Here is a 24,508-nt window from a genome sequence, read left to right as displayed (position 1 = left end):
ATATAACAGAAATCCACGGCGACGACTAAAGAACTACCCCAGTATCTTCAGACAATGAAACCTCATCAGCGCGAACAAGTTGACCCCTGAACCACTTTTTCATCCACGCCAGCCTCCTTGCAAAGTCCAACATGGACTCTGGTTGGCATCTCTCCATCTTCCCGTAGATCTTCACACGAGCTAAAGCGAAACCACTCCACGGCTTGACTTCCTCTTCCCCACCTCCTCCTTCGGCCATTATCCGCTGCTGGTCCATGAACCGACCAGACAGAAGCCAAACTCTGACGGCTTCAGTCCCTGCAAGCGCGAGGCAACTCGTGATGCCGTTCTTTCCAAAGTAGCAGACTGAGGCTCCTCTGCGGACGAGCAACTTGACAGCTTCGAGGCTCCCGCAAGCGCTGGCAAGCATGACGGCAGAGCCCACGGGGCATCCTTCATAGTCGATCTGGGCGCCCATTTTGAGGCAGTTTTCGATGATGTCGACCAAGTTAAGTGCCGCCGCACGACACAGAGGACTCCATCCGCGCTGTGGCTCGAGGTTCAATAGTGCCTGAAAGATCTCCTTGGGTACCTTTTGTTGAAAGTTGCGGAACTTGGTGGTGAGGAAGGCAATCTTGTTAAGAGGGCGCCAATCCAAATGCCAGGGGAAAGGACCTGTTTCAGGCAGTCCATAGTCGTCCTCCAGCACAAGTTGAGATGTCTCATCCCGACTGATGATGCAGTGCATCAGACTCCGGCCGCACTCGTCCTCCAAAGTCAAACTACACCCTAGCTGCCTCAGGGCAGCGAGGTGGCGGGGAGTAATGGGTGGCTCATCGCACTTTGATGGGAAGTGTGAGTGAACAATCAACTGTCTTGGCAGTTTGGAGATCAGGTCAATGGGGAGTTCCTCGGCTTCACACCGAGACACCAACCAAGGGAGAGGACCCATTCTGCAGATCATGGCCGGCGAGGCACCCAAGCCAATGAGATGACTTACTGTGTCAACGGTTCTGGCGTACATTAGGGGCGTCCAGCCGTTGCAGTCGACGGAGTCGATGGCTGCGCCATGCTCCACGAGGATCGAGGCGGCCACCTTGTCCCCTTTCCAGGATGCGATATGCAGCGCAGTTTCCCGTGTGTGTGCGAGACGGAATTGTGTCTGGCGTCGACGATTCACAATAGCCTGGAGGGTTTGCCCACAGTTCAGGTCCGGATACGGCTTCCTAAATACACCAGATTAGCATGGAGCCTTTCAGGGTCTAAGTGTGGAACTTACACCAACTCGTCCTGCTCGAGCTTTTCCCAGGTCCGCAGTATGATATCAATACCTTCGATATTACCAGACCACATAGCATCGTGGAGAGGGTAGTCAAGGCCATAGACTAGGTCCCCACCGTGCCAGTAGTAAGAACCAACAATGCTGATCAGAAGCGAGTTGAAGATCGGCTTTGCCGCCGCAATCTCGATGATACTCGTTACAGTTCCATCCGAGTTTTGAACCGACTCCAAGGTGCTCGCGCCCCTATACACCAACCATTTTGCAATATTCGGCCTGTCTAGCTTTAGCGCCAGCATCAAAGGGGTGCACCCTCCAGTCCCCGGCAAGATCACATCGATCGTGCAGCCCCTGGAGAGTAGTTTCTTGCAATATTCCTGATCACCAGCTTCGATGGCTCGGCCAAGTGCTGCTGCCAAACGCCTGCGTTGTTTTCGGGATTGATGCCTCGCGTCGCCTACCTCATCCTGGCAGGTCTCGAAGTAGTTGACGAGCGCAACCAGATTCCGCTCTTGGGCATAGTCTCTTGGGCTCTTTCCAAAGTCATCCAATGACTCGGATGCTCCATGTTTGCACAAGAGTTTCGCAATAGAAACTGGAGCTCTCTGGGCAGCCAGGTGTAAAGGTGTCTGGCCGAGTTGGTTCTCCGCCATGACATGGAACCCTTTGGAGATGAGGAGTTCTGTTTCCTGGACAAACCCCAAAAAGGCGCTGATGTGTAGTGGAGTCCAGCCCTCTCTCGAATTGGAAGCCTTGACGGGGATGAGGTTCTTCTCGAGGAGGAATTCCAAACAAGCCTGGCTTCCCATGGCTGAGGCGAGGTGCAGTGCATTCGCATCTTTGAGTGGCTTTTCCGCCAAGCCTCGCACATAAACATCCATAGGCTTCTCCCAGTCCATGACATACGGTGTCTCTGAACTGCGAGACAGCACTTTCCGCAGAAACTCCACGTTATCTGATCTGAGCGCTATGAAGAGGGCAGTCGGAGACTGGGAGTGACCTCCAAGGCAAGGATCGGCTCCATGTCTTAAGAGTAACTCAACGCACAGCAGGGAACGCTTCTTTAGGTGGAAAGCAAGGGCTGACATTGCGCTTTTATCACGAGTCAAGAGGTTGACGTTGACGCCTCGTTGGATGAGGGATTCCATGAGCCAGAGGGTGTTGGTGGTGTCTGATCGCAGGGTGAGCCTTGGAGATCTTCTCTGCTTGGAACCTGTGAGAACACAAACGGTGCCGAGTCTGGGCCTGACACGCGCCCACTGTCAGGGGCCACGATTGTTAGTCTCGTCTCACGAGGTACGAAATACCCGAGCTTAGAGATGAGCTTATCGGTAGCCTCGGTTGTCAGGATCAACCTTTGGTGCAGGGAGCTCAAATGTTTCCTTGAACGGCTTACCGACACCTTGTCGTGTGACGAGGAGGCGGGCTTGAGCTCCCGAGGGAGGGGTACGGGACAAGACGAAGACGAGCTTGAGGGTCTGGTTGTCCAGGTCGAAATTGATCTCCTCGTCCTCGAGGATAGGAGTGACGGCAGGCCGAATTGTCAGCTCGGTTGCCCGTATACTAGTCTGTCCGCCAGGGCTGCTTGGTCGTCACAGCAAGTCGAATCGTGCATTCCTCGATGGCCCAACAGGCCAATCAGCAGTAGGGTCCGGCTTCGGCTTCGGCATGAGGAAGGTGACGCCTCGAAGAATGAATGATGTCTTGAACGACGTCGTCTGAGGGGCGACCAGGCCTTCAAACCGTGGCTTGATTTTGATGATGAGCATGACGAATTTCCCAGCCTCGATAGGGATAGAATCGCCCTCATCGGGGAGCGACTCCGGGATGAAAGAGTAAAGGCTCGATGTTGCGAGGTTGTGATCAAACGACCACCACTCACTGGGGCTTAGATCCTCCAGGGTGGGAGTTATCGGCTGAGTACCAGTGCCTGGAATCACAAGCACACCCCGAGACCCGTCCTTGACTTTGGGAGGGTATATCCTAGAGCTGAGGGCGACGGGGATGCGAAGTCCTACTTCGGCTGGAAGGCTGCTGGAGTCTTCGGCGCTGATGTTGAAGATGAGATCAGTCGGCGTCTCTGGTGCGTAAACAATGTTGCTGGTGTTTCCTGGCTCGTAGCAGAGGCAACAGTTGACATTCAGTGGCGTCGCCGAGTACGGGAGCGTGTTGCTAGACTCAAGCTCGTGAAGTGTTTGAGGCCCTTTCTGAATGCTGCTCTTTGCCTCAAAGTCGTACGGAGAGATGGGAGGTTGAATCTGGAGTCTTGGAACAGTTGGTAAAGCGACATTGCTGGGTTCGAGCAACCTTCAGCGCCTGGGCCGACTTCTTCATGTACTACCACCCCTTCTTCTTCTTCATCGCCGAAGTCGGCATCTGTCTCTGGGCCGAGATCAACATACCGGCCTTGCTCTGCAATATTCATCCCGGACCGAAGGAGTTTTCAGCTCGTCTTGGCTTCCAAGGGCCTCCCATGGCTGGATACGTCCACTTACATTTCCGGAAGTATGATACCATCGTTGCCTTCGGTCCCATGCCGCTGAGGCCACCTCCTCTCTCGTGGGAGCCGTTCTTGCGCATGGTCAAGAACCTACCTGCTGAGCCCCGCGAATCTGATGTGAAGAATACGCCAAACCACATCATCACCATCACAAAGGGCGCCTTGCCTGTCCACGAGAGCGCCCGCCCAGGGTTCCAGGACGAAGGATCGCCCCGAGTCGAGATTCGTGCAACCCATCTTGAGTTCCAAGTTCAAGCACGTGTTCCAATGCTTACTGCTACAGTTGGGCAGAATGCCCCATTCAAGACCAGCAGCTCATCCTGGCTATTTGCGCGCCCGATGCAGCACAAGGAAGCAATCGCAAGCTCACACATGACGGTTACACTGCAACACGTGGGCGCAGATGCCGCATCCCAACCGAAACTGCAACTGCAGAACACGGTCATGAAGAAGGTCGCCCCAGCTTTATGGGGTCGATACAAGGATGGTGAATCTCCCTCTGCTGTTGCGTCGGAGGAGATGCCAGAACACACCATGGTCTTGGATGTTTGCGTGGAGCCACATGGCCCATCCAATGAGGGGCTTCCGGTGATTGATGTCGTCGAGTTCAGCACGACCAAGTTGACACCGGGTAAGATCCCAGTTGTTAAAAAGGCTGAGAAGATGAGTGTCAAGCTTCAGACTGCAGAGACGGAACCAAGAGGATATGCACATATGCTGAACATTGAAGCCGTGGCAGAGGAAGAGGACAAGCGAGTACAATGGATTAAGGATTTGATCAGTGATAATTTTCAGGCGCCCACGGGGCAGTCAAGTCGGTTTTGTTCGGTCGTTTGGGTAGTTATGTAAGAATGGAATAGCTAGAAGATAAGATCTCAGTTAAGCAACCTATGCAACATCACCTCAACCCAGACTTTGAAAGAGCCCTGTGATGCTGTGTCAAATGATCATCAGAAACCCTTTAGGGACGCTTTCTGACTAGACATTTGCTATATTTTCACCCTACAATCCTCGTAAGCTTTCTACCTACCTCCTGTTTCTCTCCCATACAGTAAAATACCTCCAATCTTCCCTCTATTCTAGACCAGAAATGCGCTAAACCCTACAACCGTTCCGACAAACGCAAGCAGCGAACGGTAGTAGTCAAGCCTTCCCCACTCAATGACAAGTTTCTTCAGGTCCTTTGCCCTCTCAGACGCCTTAGCGGTACCATTGATCTCTCCCAGCCGATCGTTTATGGCTTCATTGAATGGATAGGAAGAGATGATCGTGAAGGGTACAATGGCACCTACAATAGCAGAGGCGGCGCAAAAAAGTTGGAACCGGTTATTGCCTGTCTTGATTGGTTCCTTGTACGCGAGGTATGCAAAGCTCGCCGCGGTTCCCGTCACAACGATCTTGCCGACGTAACGGCCGACATCCCAGGCTTGCTTCCACTGTTGAGCGATGAGGGGTGGCGGCGCCTTGACAACTGCGGGTATGAATACGTAGGCACCGCTGAAGTAGTAGCCTTGTTGACATGTGTCAGTGACTCAGTATAGAAAATTGTATGGTGATGACCAACCACTCATGAATCCCAAGAGGGTCAGGGCAAGGGCTTCTGGAGACACAGGCATGCTTGCGATGTGGATTTTGTTACCAATGATTTTCAACAAGCTATTGAGATTGTGTCGAATAGATGCTGGTGAAGAGGGCTCTACATACGCGATCGATGGGCTTGCTGTCCCATGGAGTGGCGGGCCGGAGAATTTTTAGAGTCCGCTTCGGACCACCTGGACTCCGGACGTCTCAAATGAGCATTTCCGAATCCTGGTGGTGGCCAGTTACGATGTCTTCTTCAGTGGTCACGGTGACGCTCGGAATCCCTTTTCGGGGTTCGGTATTCTCGGAGTCCGGCAGTGTGCGAGATGTAGCCAGGCCGTCGAACGCAGCTCGTGTGACGATCTACGGGAAGAAGAAGAAATATCAGGCAGAGTCCAAGTTGGACTACCTATGCAAAGAAGCAAGTGCAGACAAAGAAGAGCCGTTGGAGTCAGATTGTTCGTGCCCGTGAGGTTTCGTTGCCCGAAGATGAATAAGACTTGTTGCTATGATTCCGTCATCCAAACGACGCACTTCTGTCTTCTGTGGAGTGACTAGGGCACTTTTGGCCGTCGCAGTGGTTTCTATTATATCTCACAGATTTGATTATATGAAGCGTACATGGCATGCTGAAGGGGGACTGTCAAGAGAGTGGATATCTAGCCCTCTAGTTCTGCTTCCGCCCAATGCTAGCCCTAGAAGATGTGCAAACTCTTCGTTACCAGCTCCAACTATCAACATATGATACTCACCAGTCTGAATTGTTACCTCGAGAATGGGTCTGGAGCCTAGTGAAAGCGAAAGGCTTCATGGCGTCTAAAAGGATGGTCCAATGCAAACATCGTTTCCAAGAAATCCAGGGGGAAAAGGCAAATTATTTGGGTATCAAAGGTGGTGACGCGTCGACCTGGCCAGAGCTCAAGGTCTCTACACTGCTTTTGCTTTCCATGTTCCTCTTCTGGTTTACGATGCTGGACCAAGCCAAGGCCAGCAATGCCCATTATTCTTCCGGTTTTTGACCGAACACAACGCATCTGTATCGTAGTTAGCTCGGTCATGCCAAGGGTTTCTTCGCTGCGATGATCCGAGGGGTCTAGGAGAAGTGCCGGTACATACAGCTCAAGATATGAGTGAACGCGACTATCCAGAAGTTCCCTCTGCATCTCATCCAAGAAGTCTTGCACTCTTTCAACGCTCCACTGCTGGCGGTTAGGTTCAGCTTGCACACTGCGTCAGAAGGGATTAACAACATACCCCCAGCAATTCCGTCAACCCCCGCATGGAAAAGCCTTCTAGCCCTTGGAGAAGATACTGGCGATTCCACGCACCCCATTGCTTTAGTTGTTTATCTTTGGGCCACATGCCGATTGGTAGCTTGATTCGTCGCTCGGTGACGTTGACGTAGCCAGCTTCTCTGATGGCATCGCCGACAGTTTCACACGCCATGAAGGTCTTGCCAGTTAATTCCCCCACCTCTTGAAATATTTCCTTCCAGGTAATTAATGGAGAGTCTGGTCTGATGGTATTATCCTCTGACTGAGCGATGGCTGATAATTCCACCTGCTCTACCCAACCGCCGGGCCTGAGAGACCTAGAGGACAAACTCTTAACAATGGTAGGATTAATAGCATCTGGAGCTCTCGTGCCATTACCTTAGGCTTTTTCTGTGAAGCTCAACCCAATCTGGGACACAGCCGATCATGGCTCGGATATGAATAAAGTCAAAGTGGTTCTCGCCGAATGTCCAGTCGTCGTTGACGTCGTCGACCTTGAACCGGCAGTTTGGTGGGACAAAGTTTGGCTGAATCGGTGATAAATCGATGCCGAGGACGGCGGCAGACGGATGCTCGTCTGCGAATTCACTGACAAGGTCAATATGCGGATGCGTTGGACGCTTTGTGACCAAACTTACATGGCCCATATGCCAGTCCCGCAGCCAACATCGAGGACGTTATGCAACGCCGTTTAGTATGACGGCAGATGGCTCAGAGGGAAAGGGAGACTTACTTGGGGATAATCGCCAATTGGGGCCTCACATAGTTTTCCGTCGAGGACGACTCGGTAAAGCTCGTGCCTTGATTTATCAGAAGGTGGGTGGATGCTAGCACAGGCGGCTTACATCAGGTCTTCGGCGTCCTGTTGTTGTTCATCATTAGGGGCCCTGTTTCAGAGTCAGCAAGCATGGTCGCGACAAAAGCAAGATACCCAGCAGCTCACCAGTAGGAGCCATCTTTGTAGGCATGGTAGCGTCGCGAATTTTCCCACTTGTAGTTTAGAATGGAGGACCTCAGCGACATGCCATCAGTTGCCACCTCTCTTTAGCGGCACGGTTAGCCTGCATTAGCTACGAGGGAGATGAAAGCGGTCTCACGATTCGGGATAAGCAGAGTCTGTGTCATTGAGATCCGAGTCCTGTATGCGCGTGTGAATACTTGATGGCGTTGGACTGCAGGCGGCAGAGACTCACAACTTCAATGGTATTGGTCGGCGGCTGCCCAGGCGGTGACTGATCCATCGACGACGAGCGACGACTTCTTGGCGACAGGCCAGTGGTCGGAGACCCAAATGAGGACATTGGAGGTCCGCTCACCTCAGGCTCAGAGGCGCGGGCGTGCCAGACTGCCGGTACCGAGCTTGGAAGGGCGGCAGCAGCAGCAGCAGGCGGCGTATGTATTACAAAGAAAGAGGCAGTGAGAGGATGGATCGGATCGAGGGAGGTGACGGCGCGGGATGGCATGAGAGCGGGGAAGCGGTAAATCAGGTGGTGGTGTCGAGGGGAGGGTGAAAATATGTCCCGGCCTGCATAAGAGAGCAGGGGTCCATGGCAGCCACTGAAACGCCCGTGCGAGCACCTGGAGCACCGCTGACAAAGTGCAGTAGCCAACCAGCGGTGAGCGAAGAAGCCACTCTCCCCGGCAGTTGGGATACGGAAAACAGATGGTTAAATAGAATCTTGGGGTATGTTGTATTCAAAAGCTTCAAAGGCGGTGTAAATGTTCTAGTCAGATCAGCTCAAATGGCGCCCGCAGATGCTTCAAGCGGTCAAGCGTAAGCATTTCAGCTGCACAGTTCAGGGCAGGCAGTGATGCCTCCGTGGCATCCGGGGAATCATGAATGAAAGTTGAACTGAGACAGCATCCAAGCGAATTGTCTCAATCTGACCAATGGTTTAATATTCAGCAAAACCAGCGACTGGAATAGCCTCACATCAGATCATAGATGCAGAACCGGATGCCAAATGTGATCTTTTGGTGGTCATGAATGGGGAAATTGAGCAACGTGTCCCCTGATTCTCATGTCAAATCTGAGTACACCAGCCGTGTTAAATGCCAACGAGACGGTTCTCTGAAATTCATCCATACCAGACGCAATGTAACGCACCCTGCCAACAAAATCAAAGGATCTTCAGAGGTGCAGCAAGAGGATTCAATCTATTGATGTGAACGCCTCGCCTACCCTGTGTAAGAGCCGTGAATTATTGTGGTCAAGGTTCAACTTTGCACACTGTATCAAGCGGCGGAGGCCTTTCCGGTTGGCTTAGGGTCTAGCGCCTCGCCTTCCGATTGGACAGACACTTGACCGCCGCCTGTGAGCATCTTGCTCTTCTCGCACAGTAAAGGTACTTGCCCTCGAAACCATGCAGGGGTTTCAGGCCAGGTACGCATAGACACAGAGGCTTTCGCATTCATGTTGAGGCTAGTAAACTCGCATCTCTTCATAATAACTGCACATTGGTTTTACATAAAGTAGTGACCTGCGAGGAAATGTTCAGAAATAACTTTTGTGTCTTTTGTGTTGACTCGTTACTCAGCATGCCCATCATGCCCTCATATTGGCCACAATGCCCAATCGTGAAAGTCTAGTTGATGCAGCGAGTAAATTCAAGAAAGAACGAAGCCTCGCATCTTCTATAAGTAGGTAGGGTTAAGTACCCCATTCTACCCGGACACCGACTGCCGTTGATGCTGTGTGTGAGAGGCATTGCCTTCACCCAAGATGTTCAGCAAGAATTTTCGTGTTCACTCGTTACTCAGCATGCCCTCATATTGGACACAATGCCCAATCGTGGAGGTCTAGGTAGTTGATGCAGCGAATAAATTTGAAAAAAACGAACGAATTATTCAATCTTGAGTAATCTACCCGGACCTCAACTGCTATTGATGCTGTGTTTGGGAGACGTTGCCTTCACCCAAGATGTCGTGACAGTCGAAGAAAGGATGACTGCCGCTTTTAACTTGCTGTTGACGATGCGTTTGTCTCGTCGGATTTACCCCTGAGGATCATGGACCTTGCTAGGTACGATCTCGAGGCCATATGGAAATCTCTTGGGGTTCACGATCCAGTCTCGCAGATTATGACTCGAGGACGCTTATCTCTGAACCAACCACCATTCAGCACGAAGAGTTCCACGCCCAACTCTGTAGATAACTGTCCAATTCATCCGATTCATACATACTCGCTCACTATGAAGCCTGACAGTGAGTGAAGAGTCGATGGTCGGCAAGCCTAAAGTCCTCACGTAGAGTTTGTGCTGACCCAAGCCAACCACGCAACATTCCCCTCTCCTCCCCAGTCTTCCTTTGAAGCTTTGTATTGAGTTTTTTTTAATCATGAATTTCGCTGTCGGTATTAAACATGGCCGATTACCCCTCTGAAAACAATCCACCAGAAGGTGTCGAGGGATTATCTGCCCTCGACTTTTACACCAGACGGCCTAGCCTGGTATTCGCGAACCACCCTTTGTGCGCTCGCTCAACTAAACTGACTGCAGAATATCAACCGACGTTGAATTTCAAGTGCCAAGATCTCATTGAGGCTATGCTTCCCCAGATATTTGGTAATGGAGCCCACCTTCCTGCCACCCTGTCCCGGTCAATGACAAACCGGCAAGGGTAGAAAACCACCCTCAGATCCTTATCGAGATGATGGCGCAAGACCCCAAGAACATGTGGTCAATTCTATATTGTCCTCTATCTGGCTGCTTGCTGGAATCTTCTTCCCGGCGGCGTTGGGCTGGGCGACCCGTGTGCTGTTGCCTCGTTGCATGTGAGATTCTGATATGACCTTGATACGGTGCCAAAAGCTAGCAAACGACCCCTTTTAGACCAGATCTGACTTGGCATGCACACCAAAAATATCCCCGTTCTTGGGACATGGCGCAAGATGATGCGGGAGAATGTAAGGGTGTGTTGAGAGAAGCATGCAGACACTTTAGACCCCTGCTTCTGTATCAAAACTGTGGTCTTGGCCCGATGAAGGATTCATTTGTGTGGTGTGCAATCGATCGCATTTTTTGATGCAAGCTTCTCACGCCAAGCAGACCCCCCTGACAATCAGATTTCCAGCCAAGACGGGATCGATCCATGGCGAGTTCAACGAGGCAGTCTTCTGGAAGAAAAATGGTTGATAACCAATCAACCGGGGCTCCTCGGCGCATTTCTCAGCTCAGCCTGCGATAAAGTTTCTTCCCCGGGTTCTGGAAAGATGCACCGCCTCAAACTCGTGCGGCAAAGGTCCAACAACCTTGAGCCTTTTGGCGTCTGTGATACCTGACAAGCGCAGCGGCTCTTTTATCTTGACGTCCATGTACCGACATGTTGCATATTAAGCGCTGTGAAGCCTGTCGCTGTCGGTAGTCGTCGTTGCTGCGTTGGTGGCTGTTTCTCAGTGAGACTCTGTGCTTTCGCCATGACGCGTAAGTGGCGTCAGTCGCAGCGTGTGACCTTTTTGTGCAATGTTGATCATGACGGCTTGGCTGAATTGTGAGAATTGATGTTTGTGTGCCCGCCTCGGCATCGCAACATATCGTCGCCCAAGAGTCGATAGAGCCTCACTTGGGAACCTAATTTATAGCTTCATGACGATGGGTGAGCAAGTCGGACGCCTTCCCCTATTCCAGCTTTCGGCGAAACCGGTTTTCGCGTTCTGCTCGTGTGCCAGCTGAAAATGCCCAACACTGCCAAGAGAAGTCTTGGCCTCTTGGCCCCAATCAACCTCGAGTACATCTAGACACCGGATGCGCTTAAGGTCGCACCCGACTTCCGGGGTCCCTCCCCCATGGGCGCGCCAAGCGCCGCGAATCAGAACCCAAGAAATGAACCGTCAAGGGTACTTATTCCGGGTTGATCACTCTGCGGCATATGCACATAAGCATATCTTTCGTAATTCCCAGTACGAATATCCTCCCCCTAGCGGCTCCTCTCCTATCAAACCAACGTCTCGTTGCCCTCCCCACATGTCGGCTTCCGCGACTTGCCTGACCTTCTAGAAAGGGGGTTTTCAACGTAGCTGGATGAGGAAGGTGTCGGGCTATGTTTCTAGAGACAAGAGGGCAGGTGAAGCCATCCGTCTCGCTTCAGAGGCCGGATCGCATCGGCCTTGGCGCAAGGCAGGCTTACTCCGACAAAAGACGAGATTTGGCCCTTTTGGCCCCGGAGGTCGGCTGATGGTCTGATGCCGCCTGTTGACGGGTGGTCTGCCTCATCTTCTGACTCTCAGCTCCAGACTCGCAGGCAGGGGGTCCGACTTCAAATCCCGCACCCTTGGGACAGATAGCGATAGCAGAGGTAGGTTAAGCCCTGCGGGCGGTCCGGCGCTTCAGATCCAAAACCTCCAAAACTTCAACTACCTGCGATGTGCCGAGCCCTCACGATGCATCATCAACATCGGTACCCGTGCGACGAACCGTCATCCAGAGGCTGAGACCGTCATATTTGCCCAACCCCGTATCCTTCTTGCTTGGCGACCCCGCACCGGTGGCTCGACGTCTTGGCCGGCCAAGGCGAGACGAATCATGGCCAGTTGAGCTGCCCACCTCCGGATTCTATTGTCTCGGCGCCAAGACTTCCTCCCCCCACAGTCACTTCCTCCACTGTTTGGGCAAGGATGCGGATGCATGAGGGGGAAGGGTTTGAGGGTGAGATTGTCATTGCCCCCCGGGGAGCCAAGACCGTATGACGCGACGCGAGCTTTGAGGCATTCTGTCTGAGTCGCGGGTGTATAAATAACGAGTGTCCGCCCTTGTTTTGGTGCTGTTGATCATCACATCGTGTGCGGCTTCTTGGGGAATTCGAGTTGATCATTGACACATTTTGTCGTCCTTTCTGGGTTATTTGTTGTGGAGTGAGAAGAGAAGAGAACCCCCTACGTGGATAGGTACACAACCATGGCCGCCACGCTCAAGAAGATCTACAACTTCATCGCGCCAGACGCGGAGAAGGAGTCAGATGGCCGCGACAAGTGGCCTTCACGGACTGCCTTTGTCCTGGCCGCCATGGTAAGCAGAGTAGGAAACTGCTGCGCGGTTCAATCGCTAACTTGACCTACAGGGCGGTGCCGTCGGTCTTGGCAACCTCCTGCGATACCCCTCTGTCGTCTTTGCCAACAATGGCCTCCAGTGGTTCATCCCCTACTTTATCGCCCTCATCTTCCTCGGCATCCCCACCCTGGTCCTCGAAATTTCCATCGGACAGGCCTACCGAGGCAGCGTGGTCGTTGCCTTTCACGGCATCAACAAGCGCACCAAGGGTCTCGGACTGGCTGTCATCATGACGGGTTTCGTCGTGGCTACATATTACGTTCCCATCCTGGCCTGGGTCATGCACTACTTCCGGGCTTCGTTCCACAGCCCTCTGCCGTGGAAGGGTCGTGGCATGGAGTTTTATATGCAAGATGTTATTGCCAACAAGGACCCCATCACCCCCGAAAACGGCGGCTATGTCGAGTACCCGGGCACGGCCATGATCGGAGAGACTGCCGGCTGGTGCGCCTTTATCTGGTTCACTGTCTGGCTTTGCATGTTCAAGGGCGTTGGAACCACTGGTCGGGCCGTATACTTCACCATGGGCCTTCCCGTCATCATGTTGATTATTATCCTTGGTCGTGCCGTGTCTCTCCCCAACGCTCGCGACGGCATCAAGTACTACTTTGCTGAGTGGAACGGCTGGCGGCTTGGAAATGGCGACATCTGGCAGGCGGCCTGTGGTCAAATCTTCTTCTCTATTGGAGTCGGTTTTGGATATTTCACGTCATACGCGTCTTACAACACCAAGTATGCCAATGCTGTGCAGGATGCGCTCATTATTGGCTGCTGCAACTCTCTTTACGAAATCACAGCCGGATTCGCCGTCTTTGGTGTCATTGGTTTCTTGGGATACTCCCCTGATGACCCCACTATCTCCCTCAGCACCTTCACCGTCGGTTTCCTGACGTACCCGCTCGGTCTTGCTGAGATGCCCGGATCAAACGTCTGGTCTGTCCTCTTCTTCCTGACCCTGGCCGTCCTGGGTCTGAGCTCTGCGTTCGCTCTGCTCGAGTCCTTGGTCACGCTGATCTGCGACTCGAACCTGGGGCGCAAGTACTCTCGCATCCCTATCTGCACTACCGTTGTCGTTGTCTCGTTCCTCCTCTCGCTCATCTACTGCACCGAGTTTGGCTTCTACTTGTTGGATGCCGTCGATACCTGGACTAACAACCTCTGCCTCATCTTTGTCGTGTGGTGTGAGGCCGTGTGCGCCACGACGCTCTACCGCTACACGGATGTGATCGGACAGGTTGGTGTCGTGGGATACGCGTTGTACGCTGCTGGCTATATCATGTCCATGGTCCTCGGAGTTGCTGTCGGCCAGGCTGTAGGACCTGAAGCTGGCGCAGGTGTGGGCTTTGGTATCTTTATTGTGACCAACATCGTCGCTGTCTTCATGTCCAAGACTCCAGACGCTGGAGCGCCGAGGTTCTGGGGACACCACCCCATGCTGACTAGGTTCTGGTGGCTAACATTCTACTCGGTAAGTTTATCAGGCCCTTCGAGGTTTCTTCTCTAACATCAGACAGGGCAACCAACTACGCCGTGACCTAAACGTTGTTATCGCCACCGGCAAGAACTGGAGCATCCCGTGGTTCTGGCCTGTTATCCTTCGCTACATTTCAGCTCCCATCCTATCCATCATTGTCTCGTTTGCCTACCCGGCCTTTGCCAAGAAGAGCAACGATCCGCTCCACATCTTTGCCTTTACCGCCGTCCACTGCGTCATGCTTCTCATCGCCTGCGGCTTCATCGTGCCCCGCTGGTTCGATGTCTTTGTGCCTCCCGAGAAAATGCACCTCAGCAAGACCTTTTACGCGCCCCTCGTGTCTGTGGCTCCCCTGGAAATGAGGGAGGGCGAGGTCATGGAGGAGAACCGCGAAGTGGAGGAGAACCGGGACTCGGGCGAGAAGGGAAAGGGTATGCGCCAGGATGCTGATCTTCCGGAGCGTTAGACCGGGTGTTTGTCATGGCTGGGTGACTGTTGGTTCAGTTCTAGGTTAAGCATAGCATTGCAATTCATTATTATTCTTAACATGGTGCCTCTCGGTTGAAACCTACAAAATTTGACAAATAGCACGAAACTAATCCTTACAGCAAATAGAAAACACTAAATCTAACTAGATTTTGATTCTTTCTCATCGGCCTCCTTCTCCGGGACCACTTCTTGCGCCTCTTCCTTGCCTACTGTTTCGCCTCCCACGTTTTCTTTTTTCTCAACCTCCTGAGACTCCTTCTCGGTTTTCTGAGCCTCTTCGCCTTTCTTGGAGAAAATGTTGACACTTGGAATTGAGACATTGCCAAGCGAGGAGACAGCATTAGGAACCTTGGGCATTGCGGGCATGCTAGGCATGCTTGGCATGTTGGGCATGTGAGGCATCTTGCTCGGAAGCCAACCCTTGACATCGCTGATACCCGTGCCAGCCTGTTGCGCAACCCCAAAGAGGTAGTTGAGATAGTTTCTCTTCTCTTGAGTGTCAGCATTCTCAGGACTTGCATCTCCAATCAAGTCGCCTTCATCGTCGGGTAGAGGGACCAGAGAGGCAGCGGCTGCGATGTCGATAGGAGACTCGTCGGGCAGTTCGTTTTCCTTTGCTATCTCTCCTCCGTCAGTGGCCTTTTCGCCTTCCTCCTCTTGAGCGGGACCCTTCTCTAAGATCTCCTGGGCTGTCTTTTCTTCGGCAACTTCCTCAGGCGGTGTCTCGCGGAACTGGGGGTCGTCGACGACGTTTTCTTCGCTGAGGAACCATTCCTTGACTAGCTCTGCCGACTTGTCCGTCATTTCCTCGTACCCACGATGCTTCTCCGGTTTGAACATGTTGAGATGCGCTTCAATCTCATCACCCGCTCTGGGCATGACGCATCTCTCAAAGACAGGATACGCCGAGTGGCTCTCCTCAGGCACAGCGCAAAAAGTTCTCTCGGGGACAAAGTAGCCTCCGCTCCAGTAGCCGTTTTCACCAAGAGAGCAGTAAAAGTCGTGGATACCGATGCCTTTGAGTGCTCCCATGCGCTCTAGTCGACGATTGAGTTCCTTTTGTCTGAGAAGGGCGCCGACAAAGGTGAAGTGGTCAGAGAGCCAAGCGAATGACTTGCCCACGTTGCCGCGGTTGATATAAGCTAAGCCTTGCCCAAGGGCGTCCATACTTGAACGGTATCCTTCGACGACGGATTCTTTGTTGATGTTCTTGACGCTTCGCATGCCTTTCATGATGGCCTCGCGGTTCATGTAAGCGGCAACACCACCAGCAGCGATGGCACCGACTGTGCCCGTTTTAACGGCGACTAATTGCCATGTTTTCCACTGAGGACTTCCCGTGGCGGCTACACTTGAAGTTGCCGCACGCCGGGCACTGAGACGTGCGAGGCCAGCAGGTGCAGCGGCAGAAAGAGCTGTCATGACGTTGAACACGCTGTTGACCTTTTGGTAGTTGGAGAAGGCGCCGTAGACAAACATGGATCGCGCAAGACCGTTGTATGGCGTGTCAAATGTTAAGATGCCTTGGATGAGGGGGAAGATGAGGCCGTCTTCGCTTGCATTGGCGGCTCTTTCGTTGAGAGCTAGAAACAAAGAATCCGCAGCTACGAAGCCTCTGGATGGAAGTCAGCGATGCATTGCAATGGAGAGAAACGAGAAGACTCACCCCATGGAATGCGCGACAAGAATGACACCGACGTCTCGATCGTTTGCCGGCCATGGCTTTTCTGATTTCTTTTTGCGCATGTCCATTACACGTTCCTTGAGCCTGAGTGTGTTAGCAATGTTCGGGTCTTGGGCAAAATGACTTACCATTCAAGAAAGGCCTCGGTGGCCTGGACCAGCTCTCCTGTCGTATCATATTTGGGATAGACTACAGATTCGACCTTGTCATCGGGGAGCTGTTTGGCGACTGCCTTTTTTAGGTCCTTGGAGAGGTTAGTGAATCAGTTTGGTTGCCTCGAACAGTGCTTGCGTACGAATGGAAAATCGTGAAAAGTGTCGTCGGTTCCCTAGTTAAATAGTTAGTATTGAGAAGAACAACAATCTATAGGCAAACAGACTTTGAACCCATGGATAAAGCACAGCAACAGTGTTCGAGGCATGGTAGTCGTCAGTATAAGGTTGTAACTGCAACTGACGCAATGCAATCTTTCCTGGGCAGGGCATCATTTATAAAGACCCCCAACCCAGACAAACTTCCTCCATGTTCGTAATCTATCCTTGCATGACGTTGTCGGTCTGTCAACTTTCAGGTTTTCCAGCCACACGGTTGTGCAAGGTGGTGCGTGGCGAGAACCAATCGTGGCGCTGGGGCATGTTGGGGATAACGTCATCTCGATCATTTTGCAGCGCTAGCACCGGAGCTTTCCCACGTTTTGTCCTTAGCACGGCTGTTTGGTCTCTGAGTGGCTGTTTCAAGTTCCAGGGCATGTTGGGGCTTAGATTTGAGATCGGTTTTTGAGGCTGACGCGAGATTGGTGGTGCATATTTTTTATTGTGTCACTGTGTTCTTTATTGTCGCCGATGACTTCTTGTGGACACGCTATTGAGGTTGACGACAACGTAGTAGTCTCTATCTACCCTTCTCAGCGTCGACATTGATTGTCGTTGATAGACTCATCCTTCAACTGAAACCATTTCTCACCAGCCTCCGCAAATACCGCCATCTTCTCTTGCCCTGGCTTATAAAGCGGCCAAGTAATTCCGTTTCCATCCCGAGGGGCTTTGTGGGGGTTCTGAGCAAACGATAGCCAGAGAGCTATCAAGACCTTGTCAGTTTTCCAGGTTATCCGTCCATGAATTGCTGCTGACTCACCTTGCATGCCATGGGCGACTTGCCATTCGTACTCGGTGGAATTTCCGCGATATTCATAGTGTGTCTCGAAGAGAAGGGGGAGCTCGGCTGGATCTCTCGTTAGCCATGAAGGGTTACAGGATAGCAGTTACTTACCGCTGTGGGTTGCTCCAATCCAGGGCAAAGGTGAGATGTTGGAAAAGTTTCCAGTGTAGTAGTATCGATAGGTCGGGTATCCAAACTGAGCTCGTACTCTGCAAGCAATGTGAGCAGCTGATTTCCACTGATGCCTTTTTTACTCACCTTATCTCGGTCGCTACTGGACAGGTGATGGCTTGCAGACCGATGGCAACCTGGGAAGGGGATACTCCACTTGCATTATAGGTACCGAAACCGGCACCTTCGTTTGCATTGTTGCCCAGTATCCATGGCTAAAATTGCCAATTGTTAGCAAGTTGCTAGGGGACAATATGTGCTCAGAACCACTTACCACTCTCGTAACCAATCCTCTTGCCAGTCTATCGGTGGTGTTTGAGAAAGCAGTCACGTTGTCTGCCACGGGCGTAAAAGAGACGCTAGAAGTGTTGGAATACACTTCTTGGAGAACAGAAGCATCAACGCGTTGCATGCACTTGAGCTCCTCCTTGCCTGCCAGACCGCCGCAGCCCGTCAGGCTCGCAAGGGTGCTAAAGTCCGAATAGTTTCCGAAGGGCTTGGCCAATGTGCTTGTTGAGCCAGAGTCGGAGATCAATCCCTGGACAATCAAGTCGTCTGGGTATGAGTATCCGTACATTCCAACAGAAGCAGCACCAGCAGACTGCCCCCAGAGAATCATCTTGTTGACGTCACCACCGAAAGCCGCAATGTTGTCTCGTGTCCATTCAACCACCATTCGCTGATCGAGCAAGCCAACGTTCTGATGCGCTGCTTTGGCGTTGGGGAATCCAAACACATTGACACGGTAGTTCATGGTGACGACGATGTGGCCCTGTGTTCGCTGGATCCACTTGTCGGGAATCTTGTACAGAGAGTCTGCACCGCCACCTGTGAAGCCACCACCAGGGATGTAAATGAAGACAGGCAGCCGCTTAGAGACTGGCTCAAGAGGAGCATATACGTTCAAGTACAAGCAATCCTCAGAATCTCCGCCATTGGTGAGGAACTCTGGCATGTGCTCGGTGTACACAGTCGGATTCTTGCTGATAGCCTGCTTACACGACGGGGCATATTTCTTGGCTGAGATATGGCCATTGCTCTTGATTCGTCGAGGCGGTTGGAAGCGTCGAGAGTTCAGGGGAGGCTCAGCATAGGGAATGCCCAGAAATTGACGGACAGCTGGAGCTGTTTGATTGATGAATCCCGTGAGCTTTCCACTGGTTGTCTTGATTGTCAGGGATTGCTCGGTTGGGTAGTGTACAGCCGCCTCGGTCGAACAGAAATTAAGCGCGGCCAGAGCGGCCGTGAGAAGAGAAGAGGCAGGCTTCATTTTGGCGAAGGAAAGCCCGTTGAAAGCCGTTGGAAACTAATTCCTTGGCATACGTTTTCGAATAAATATATATGAAAAAGTATCCATGTTGAATTGAATGCCGTGACAAGATGCCGACCTCGGTCTGGATAAACAATCATCATTGTGTTCCTGATTTTACTAGCATTGTCGAGGGAAATGATATTGGTCCGGGGTTGGCTACTAGATATAGCATGGGTCAGAAAGTTAATCCCAATATGACATGATCGGCATAATCGTCGCATCGTCAGCTCAGGGTGGTCTGTTCACCGTTTTCTAATATCTGGCTCGACACGCGTTGTTGAGTTTCACTGTTAAAGATGTGGAATCTGGAGAATCAGGGATGAAACGGGGCAATGATACGTAAGACCTGCATGCATGAACGTGCAGGCCTGTGACAGATTTTGCTGCAACGCGCAAAGGAACGCAACTCTATCTGTGCCACAACATAGCTTACTTATCGTCAAATAGAAGTTTCAAGTGCTCTCCTCAAGCTGGGTTTTGCATGCCATAGCGTGAACTTGACTCCGGAAAACAGCAGACACGTAATTGTCTGGAGCGTGACAGTCCATGTTCGGGGGCATTATGGGCATAACAGCTATTCTATTACCAGGGACGTTTATTTATTATTGGCTAAAGATTTATCCAGCTTTGGCAATGACTCGTTCCATTTGCTTCCCTCATGTCATGCTTGACGATCCGGGCCCGAGGTAAGACTAGTCACCCCGCATTTTGATGAACAGAATGCGGAGAAATCGGCTTCTAGCAGGGGAATGACCACCCATGGAGATTTACCACCAATCCCCTTGGTAGCTTTAGTGGTTCTGATGGGTATCTCAGATCTGGGGGTGCTTGTCACTGTTGGAACCATTGGCCGGGTCATCACTCTCCCAGGGCTTCGGTTTGAAGGCTGCCGAGACGCTTCCAACCTGCTTCTTGCGGGTTCATCCATTGACCTCCATTTTTCGCGATGTTGTTGGCACTGAAAGAGAGGTTGGCTTGCACTTGGTACTGAAAGGTACAAAAAGTTGTGATTCTTTTCCAAGGAGCGACGCAACTAGGGGGAACCCAGAACGGTGCTCAGTAATAGAAACCAGATACTCTTTTGCATGACACGACATAGCAAAGTCGTCGGGTGTGGGAATACCCAGGATTAGTTTTTGCCCGCTCCAGTTGGACCAGCTGTGTGCCATGAAACTATTCCGGGCCAGAAAACTGGATGCGTGCGACATGCCCTCCACGGCCGAAGGCTGTCCACTATCAGATGCGAAACGACCCACCTCCTCTCCGTGTCACGTCCAGGACCACGCCTCTTTGTACTAGGGGCCCTGGGTCTGATGGCAACAAATGGAGATTGTCCTGCCTTCCGGGCCACATTGGTGGCTTCTGCGGTACTTGCAAGTGGCCGGGTCACGCTGCTAGATGCTCCACACGGGATGAGGTCGAGAATATGTGGATGCTGGCTTCCCAGCGCGTCAGGTACGCAGCCGTGCAGCCTTTGGCCCACCCTGCTGTCGGGTCTCGAGACGATGTCCCCATTGTCCTTAGGAGAACGCATCCTTGCGCCCATTTTCGTATTAAGTTCCATGTGCTGTGGTCTTTTGTTGTCCCTGACGAGAATAACGCGTCGAGTTGCAACCCATGGTGATGAATGCTTACCAGTAAGTAACTGAAAGAAAGTGGCTTTACTACCTCTTTTTGAAACCTAAACCATGTTTTAAGTATTTTGTGTCTCCAAAGCAGGCCTGCAAATAAGTTCCTACCTATTACTCAGTATGAGTAGACAGCTCTAGACATAAGTATGGGAGGATCTATGTATTAGCGAAACTCGGGATGGCTATTCAGAGGGTCTAGCTGCGGTCTATCACACGCGCCCCACAGATTCAAATAAAGTCCTCCCTGTCCTCGGAAAAATGGGCGATGAATCGGTCAGGTCCATCGTCGCTGATAACTGCGACCTCTATGTAAATGGCGAGTCTATCAATGATCGGTGTAGAGCGGCTTGTGAGCCCCTGTGATTCCTGACATCTGCCAGGGAATGTGGGGTCCAGCAAACATTCCACGGATGGTATTCTGGGTGTGGACTTCGTCGACTTAAGTCGGCCTCAAGTTCTGATATTTCATGTATTGATGGCCCAGGAGACCTAGTGGGCTTTCGTCGTACGTTCACTTATCCCTTCGCCTCGATGGAGGACGCGCGGTCTTTTTCCCTCGCTCTTGCATCTGGCCCTGGGTTTGCTGTGATACTACTGGTGTGTAAGAGATCATGGCTTTGTATTTGGTGTTTTTAGAAAGAGAATTATTTCATGGGACGGCCGAATAAGGACAATCCCATTGAGTATGTTTGCTTTCTACTAATTTATTGATGTAGACTCGGCTATAAAATCACTTTTGTATAAAGCATTTAAATTTGTAGAAGACTGAGACGAAATAACCCAAAAGGTAAAGTGAGCAAGTAGTGGTGCAGCCACGACCCTACGGAGAGGTATTAGGGGCAGAGCAAGCACTTCAACCCTGCGACAAAAAGGCCAACCTGACAGCTCGCTTTCCGCTCTGCTCCTAGCGCATGTAAGCTGGCCCCGTGAATAGGGTTGGCCTTGCGGCGCGTGGCCCGGAGGTTGACTCGATTTAGGTAGTATGCTTAACTATTAACATGCCGTCTATTTTAGCTTGGCGCATCCTTGGCAGACAGCTCAATGTGAGGAGGCTGGTGCAACCAATCATGGGAATGGACCTTTGGGGCAATGGAAGTCTAGCGCCCTCGATTTCAACGAGATGCGCAGCCACTTGATGGTGTGATCGTTTTGATTCTGCTAGCCGCGGCCGAAGAGCATCAGAATGTGTATAGCAGCCACGGCAAGATGGCCCTATAGTATACCTCATTTAGATCATTTGTTCTTCAATTTGATTTTTGGAGCACAAAGCGTCTTGTTGTGCCTTCACACATTACTGTCCAGAGTATACAAGCCTTGACCTAACAGTAACTTTGTTCAACACTTCCCATCTCCAATTCTTAACAAGTCCGTAAAGCGGTCAAGATGTGGTCATGTGAACTGAGTTGTTGCTCCTTTGTAGTGCTATTACTCTCCTGACTGGTCCAGAGCTGTCCGGGTCGCCGAAGCTATTGACAGCCACTGAACACGCTGGCGCAGGGCACGGCCAACGGACCCTAACGAGACTATCAATCTCCGCTTGCGAGATCTGGAGGCGAGCCTAGAACCTTGGTTGGGTCCTGCGGGTGATCGACGGGCTAGCAGTTCCATTTTCTCCCCGGCGTGCTGGGCCTGGGGCGAGAAGCGGCGCACCATTGCACGGAGCTTTTAATTGAACCTACTTCTTTGAGTGAAGGATGGCTGGATGGCTAGCTGGCTAGCTATTCTGGCCACGGGTCTGTGAGAAATAGGCAGGTCGATCGTGATGATCAGTGATCATAGCGCCAGGTGATTATCGTGACTCTAGGGCTTTGCCGTAGCGCTAGATCAAGTTCCAGACCCTTAGGCGGCCGAAAATTATCAAGGGTCTCGGACAAGGCCCCAAGATCTTGCCTTAGCCTTGCAGAATCAACGGCTATTGAAGCTATAGTGCCAATAGTCAGAGAGTAGGCTTCAATTAATGCACGCCGTGCATCGGGTTTCAGCTCCAATCTTGTCAGCCTTACGGTCTCCTGAACAACTGTCGGTCCCGTCGATCCCGGGTCTGGATCTCTTGGACGATTCTACAAAGAGTGGGAGAGATTTGTGCATAAAGACCTGGCGCCAAGTCTTATAGATGTCTCTTACCAGCTCGTTGGCAGAGAATCTAATGGTTCACAATCAGCCACATCGGGCATTTTCAAGTTTTCCCCAGTCTCAATTATGCACTTCAACGCCGTGGCTGGGCTTGCCCTGAGCCTCATGGGCTCTGCATCGGCCTTGGCAGCCCCCAAGCTTCCTGCTTCCGGTCTCTGCCCCAACAGCCAGTACTGGGATACTGGTAAGGGCTGTACCGCATCACCGCCGCCTCAGAGGTGCTCCTCCGACCAGTACTATGATAGTCTCAAGGGTTGTGTGAAAGGACAGCCCCCTAGCGGACCTCCAGGCTTGCTCTGCACCATTGTCAAGACCCTGGTCAAGGTGGCACGTCAGGATTTGCCAGTTACGTCCTTTTGCTCTTCCTACCTCAGCATTCCCGTGTCGACCAAGTCGGTTACGGTGACAGCCTACACTACGTATGACAACCCACGTCTTTAGTTGCAGTGAAAAGTCTCTAATATTTTCTAGTGTCACTACGACCACTTCTACCATCACGTCAGGAGTCACCACCACCACTGATTCAACCAAGACCATCACGGACTCTACAACCACTACCACCTCCACCGAGACCAAGACGACAACAACTAAGACTACCACTACATCCACCATCACTGAGGTCATCAAGACTGAAACCATTACTGCATGCGCATCTCCCGTCGGCCGCAAGGTGAAGCGCGATTACGACCTTGAGGCTCATGAGGAAAGAGTCAAGCAGGACAAGCTGCACCGCATTGAAGCACGTGGTATTGCAAAGCCTGGAGCCTTTGGAAACTATGTCGACCCTGCGGCCGTGTCCTACGCTTGCAACTGCTTCGACATTCCTCCCTACACCACTACATCAGTCACAACTTTGCGCACCAAGACCGTTACCACTTCTGTCACCGTAAGCATCATCATCTCCCCCATTCTGTTTCAACCCCTATTGACAACTCTTGCGCCCAGGTTCCCTCGACAGAAAGGGTTACTGCTACTGCCACGGTCACTGCCACTTCCACATCGACCGTCACAGAGCCAGCTACCGTCTACTCTGAGACGGTTACTGAGAAGACGACCACCTCGATAACTCAAACCGTCCTCAAGCCAACTGTCAGCATTCTCGCTATGGGAGGATGGAACAATGGCCACGCGCTCTACGATATGGGTGATGGTACGGTCGGCGACGACGGCCCCTATGGAACCACACTCATGTTCACCCTGGGACTTGACGGCACTCTGAAAGTGACCAATGGTGCAAGGAGCGGCTCCAACGGCCAGACTGACCCCAACAATTATGGCTCCAGCTCGTACGTGCTGTTCGGTTTCAGCGGTGGCGCGCTAAAGGACATGACCTGCACCGTCACGCAAAAGACCGACGGCTCTTGTCCCCTTACGTGCCAGGGCACCCGTGGAAGCACCAACTTTGACTGCGGTGTCTACTGGCGATTGGGCAGTGATGCTGATGTGCAAGGTTGTTCAGTGTTTACTCCCTACGCTGTTGGTTCTGTTGGTGGCTGATCTCAGAAATGCGCGGATGCGTTGATGAATCAATGACTTTTGGATGCCATGTTGGTGGTAGATGTGAATGATACGGCTGTCCACGTACACGAAGGAATGATGGCACTGAGTATATAAGATTCTCTTTATAGACATGAATACCTAACTGGCTAGGACCCTCCACGGTTTCTGGCCATAGGAATTGTATGATATTCTTTTACTCTAACACTCCTGCCGTCTTTGAATACTCGAGTTGATATCTATCAACGCCAACCGTCCTCCTGTGACTGGCGTCTTACATGATCGGTACAACCAGTCCATAC

The 24,508-nt window shown here is 51.9% G+C and overlaps 6 protein-coding genes across 6 annotated transcripts; 3 read left to right on the top strand and 3 right to left on the bottom strand.

Annotated features, from left to right (window-relative positions):
• Positions 1 to 25: 25 nt before the first annotated feature.
• On the bottom strand, positions 26 to 3,402 carry LRP88_04868 (ankyrin repeat domain-containing protein; the record flags this gene model as incomplete). The annotated part of the gene is made up of 5 exons (XM_083241434.1): positions 26 to 820; positions 980 to 1,205; positions 1,259 to 2,429; positions 2,655 to 2,826; positions 2,890 to 3,402. 5 exons carry the CDS (start codon positions 3,400 to 3,402, stop codon positions 26 to 28), a joined length of 2,877 nt encoding a protein of 958 aa, XP_083102582.1.
• Positions 3,403 to 3,590: 188 nt separating this feature from the next.
• On the top strand, positions 3,591 to 4,607 carry LRP88_04867 (uncharacterized protein; the record flags this gene model as incomplete). Its single annotated transcript, XM_083241433.1, has 1 exon — positions 3,591 to 4,607. The coding sequence occupies one exon, from the start codon at positions 3,591 to 3,593 to the stop codon at positions 4,605 to 4,607; it is 1,017 nt and encodes a 338-aa protein (XP_083102581.1).
• Positions 4,608 to 4,837: 230 nt separating this feature from the next.
• LRP88_04866 (anthrone oxygenase family protein) lies at positions 4,838 to 5,374 on the bottom strand (the record flags this gene model as incomplete). The annotated part of the gene is made up of 2 exons (XM_083241432.1): positions 4,838 to 5,268; positions 5,323 to 5,374. The coding sequence occupies 2 exons, from the start codon at positions 5,372 to 5,374 to the stop codon at positions 4,838 to 4,840; spliced, it is 483 nt and encodes a 160-aa protein (XP_083102580.1).
• A 1,613-nt stretch (positions 5,375 to 6,987) lies between these two features.
• LRP88_04865 (uncharacterized protein) lies at positions 6,988 to 8,076 on the bottom strand (the record flags this gene model as incomplete). The annotated part of the gene is made up of 5 exons (XM_083241431.1): positions 6,988 to 7,201; positions 7,459 to 7,500; positions 7,557 to 7,655; positions 7,711 to 7,751; positions 7,807 to 8,076. The coding sequence occupies 5 exons, from the start codon at positions 8,074 to 8,076 to the stop codon at positions 6,988 to 6,990; spliced, it is 666 nt and encodes a 221-aa protein (XP_083102579.1).
• Positions 8,077 to 12,504: 4,428 nt separating this feature from the next.
• On the top strand, positions 12,505 to 14,597 carry LRP88_04864 (sodium:neurotransmitter symporter family protein; the record flags this gene model as incomplete). Its single annotated transcript, XM_083241430.1, has 3 exons — positions 12,505 to 12,615; positions 12,668 to 14,100; positions 14,168 to 14,597. 3 exons carry the CDS (start codon positions 12,505 to 12,507, stop codon positions 14,595 to 14,597), a joined length of 1,974 nt encoding a protein of 657 aa, XP_083102578.1.
• Positions 14,598 to 22,775: 8,178 nt separating this feature from the next.
• LRP88_04863 (uncharacterized protein) lies at positions 22,776 to 24,206 on the top strand (the record flags this gene model as incomplete). The annotated part of the gene is made up of 3 exons (XM_083241429.1): positions 22,776 to 23,128; positions 23,181 to 23,595; positions 23,655 to 24,206. 3 exons carry the CDS (start codon positions 22,776 to 22,778, stop codon positions 24,204 to 24,206), a joined length of 1,320 nt encoding a protein of 439 aa, XP_083102577.1.
• Between the last annotated feature and the right edge of the window lie 302 nt (positions 24,207 to 24,508).

Source organism: Fusarium phalaenopsidis, assembly GCF_050370095.1.
Source record: "Fusarium phalaenopsidis strain FUZ10S chromosome Unknown contig_32292, whole genome shotgun sequence".
Lineage (NCBI taxonomy): Eukaryota > Fungi > Ascomycota > Sordariomycetes > Hypocreales > Nectriaceae > Fusarium > Fusarium phalaenopsidis.
Note: the sequence above shows the minus strand (reverse complement) of the source record. Positions and strands in the feature narration are given on the sequence as shown.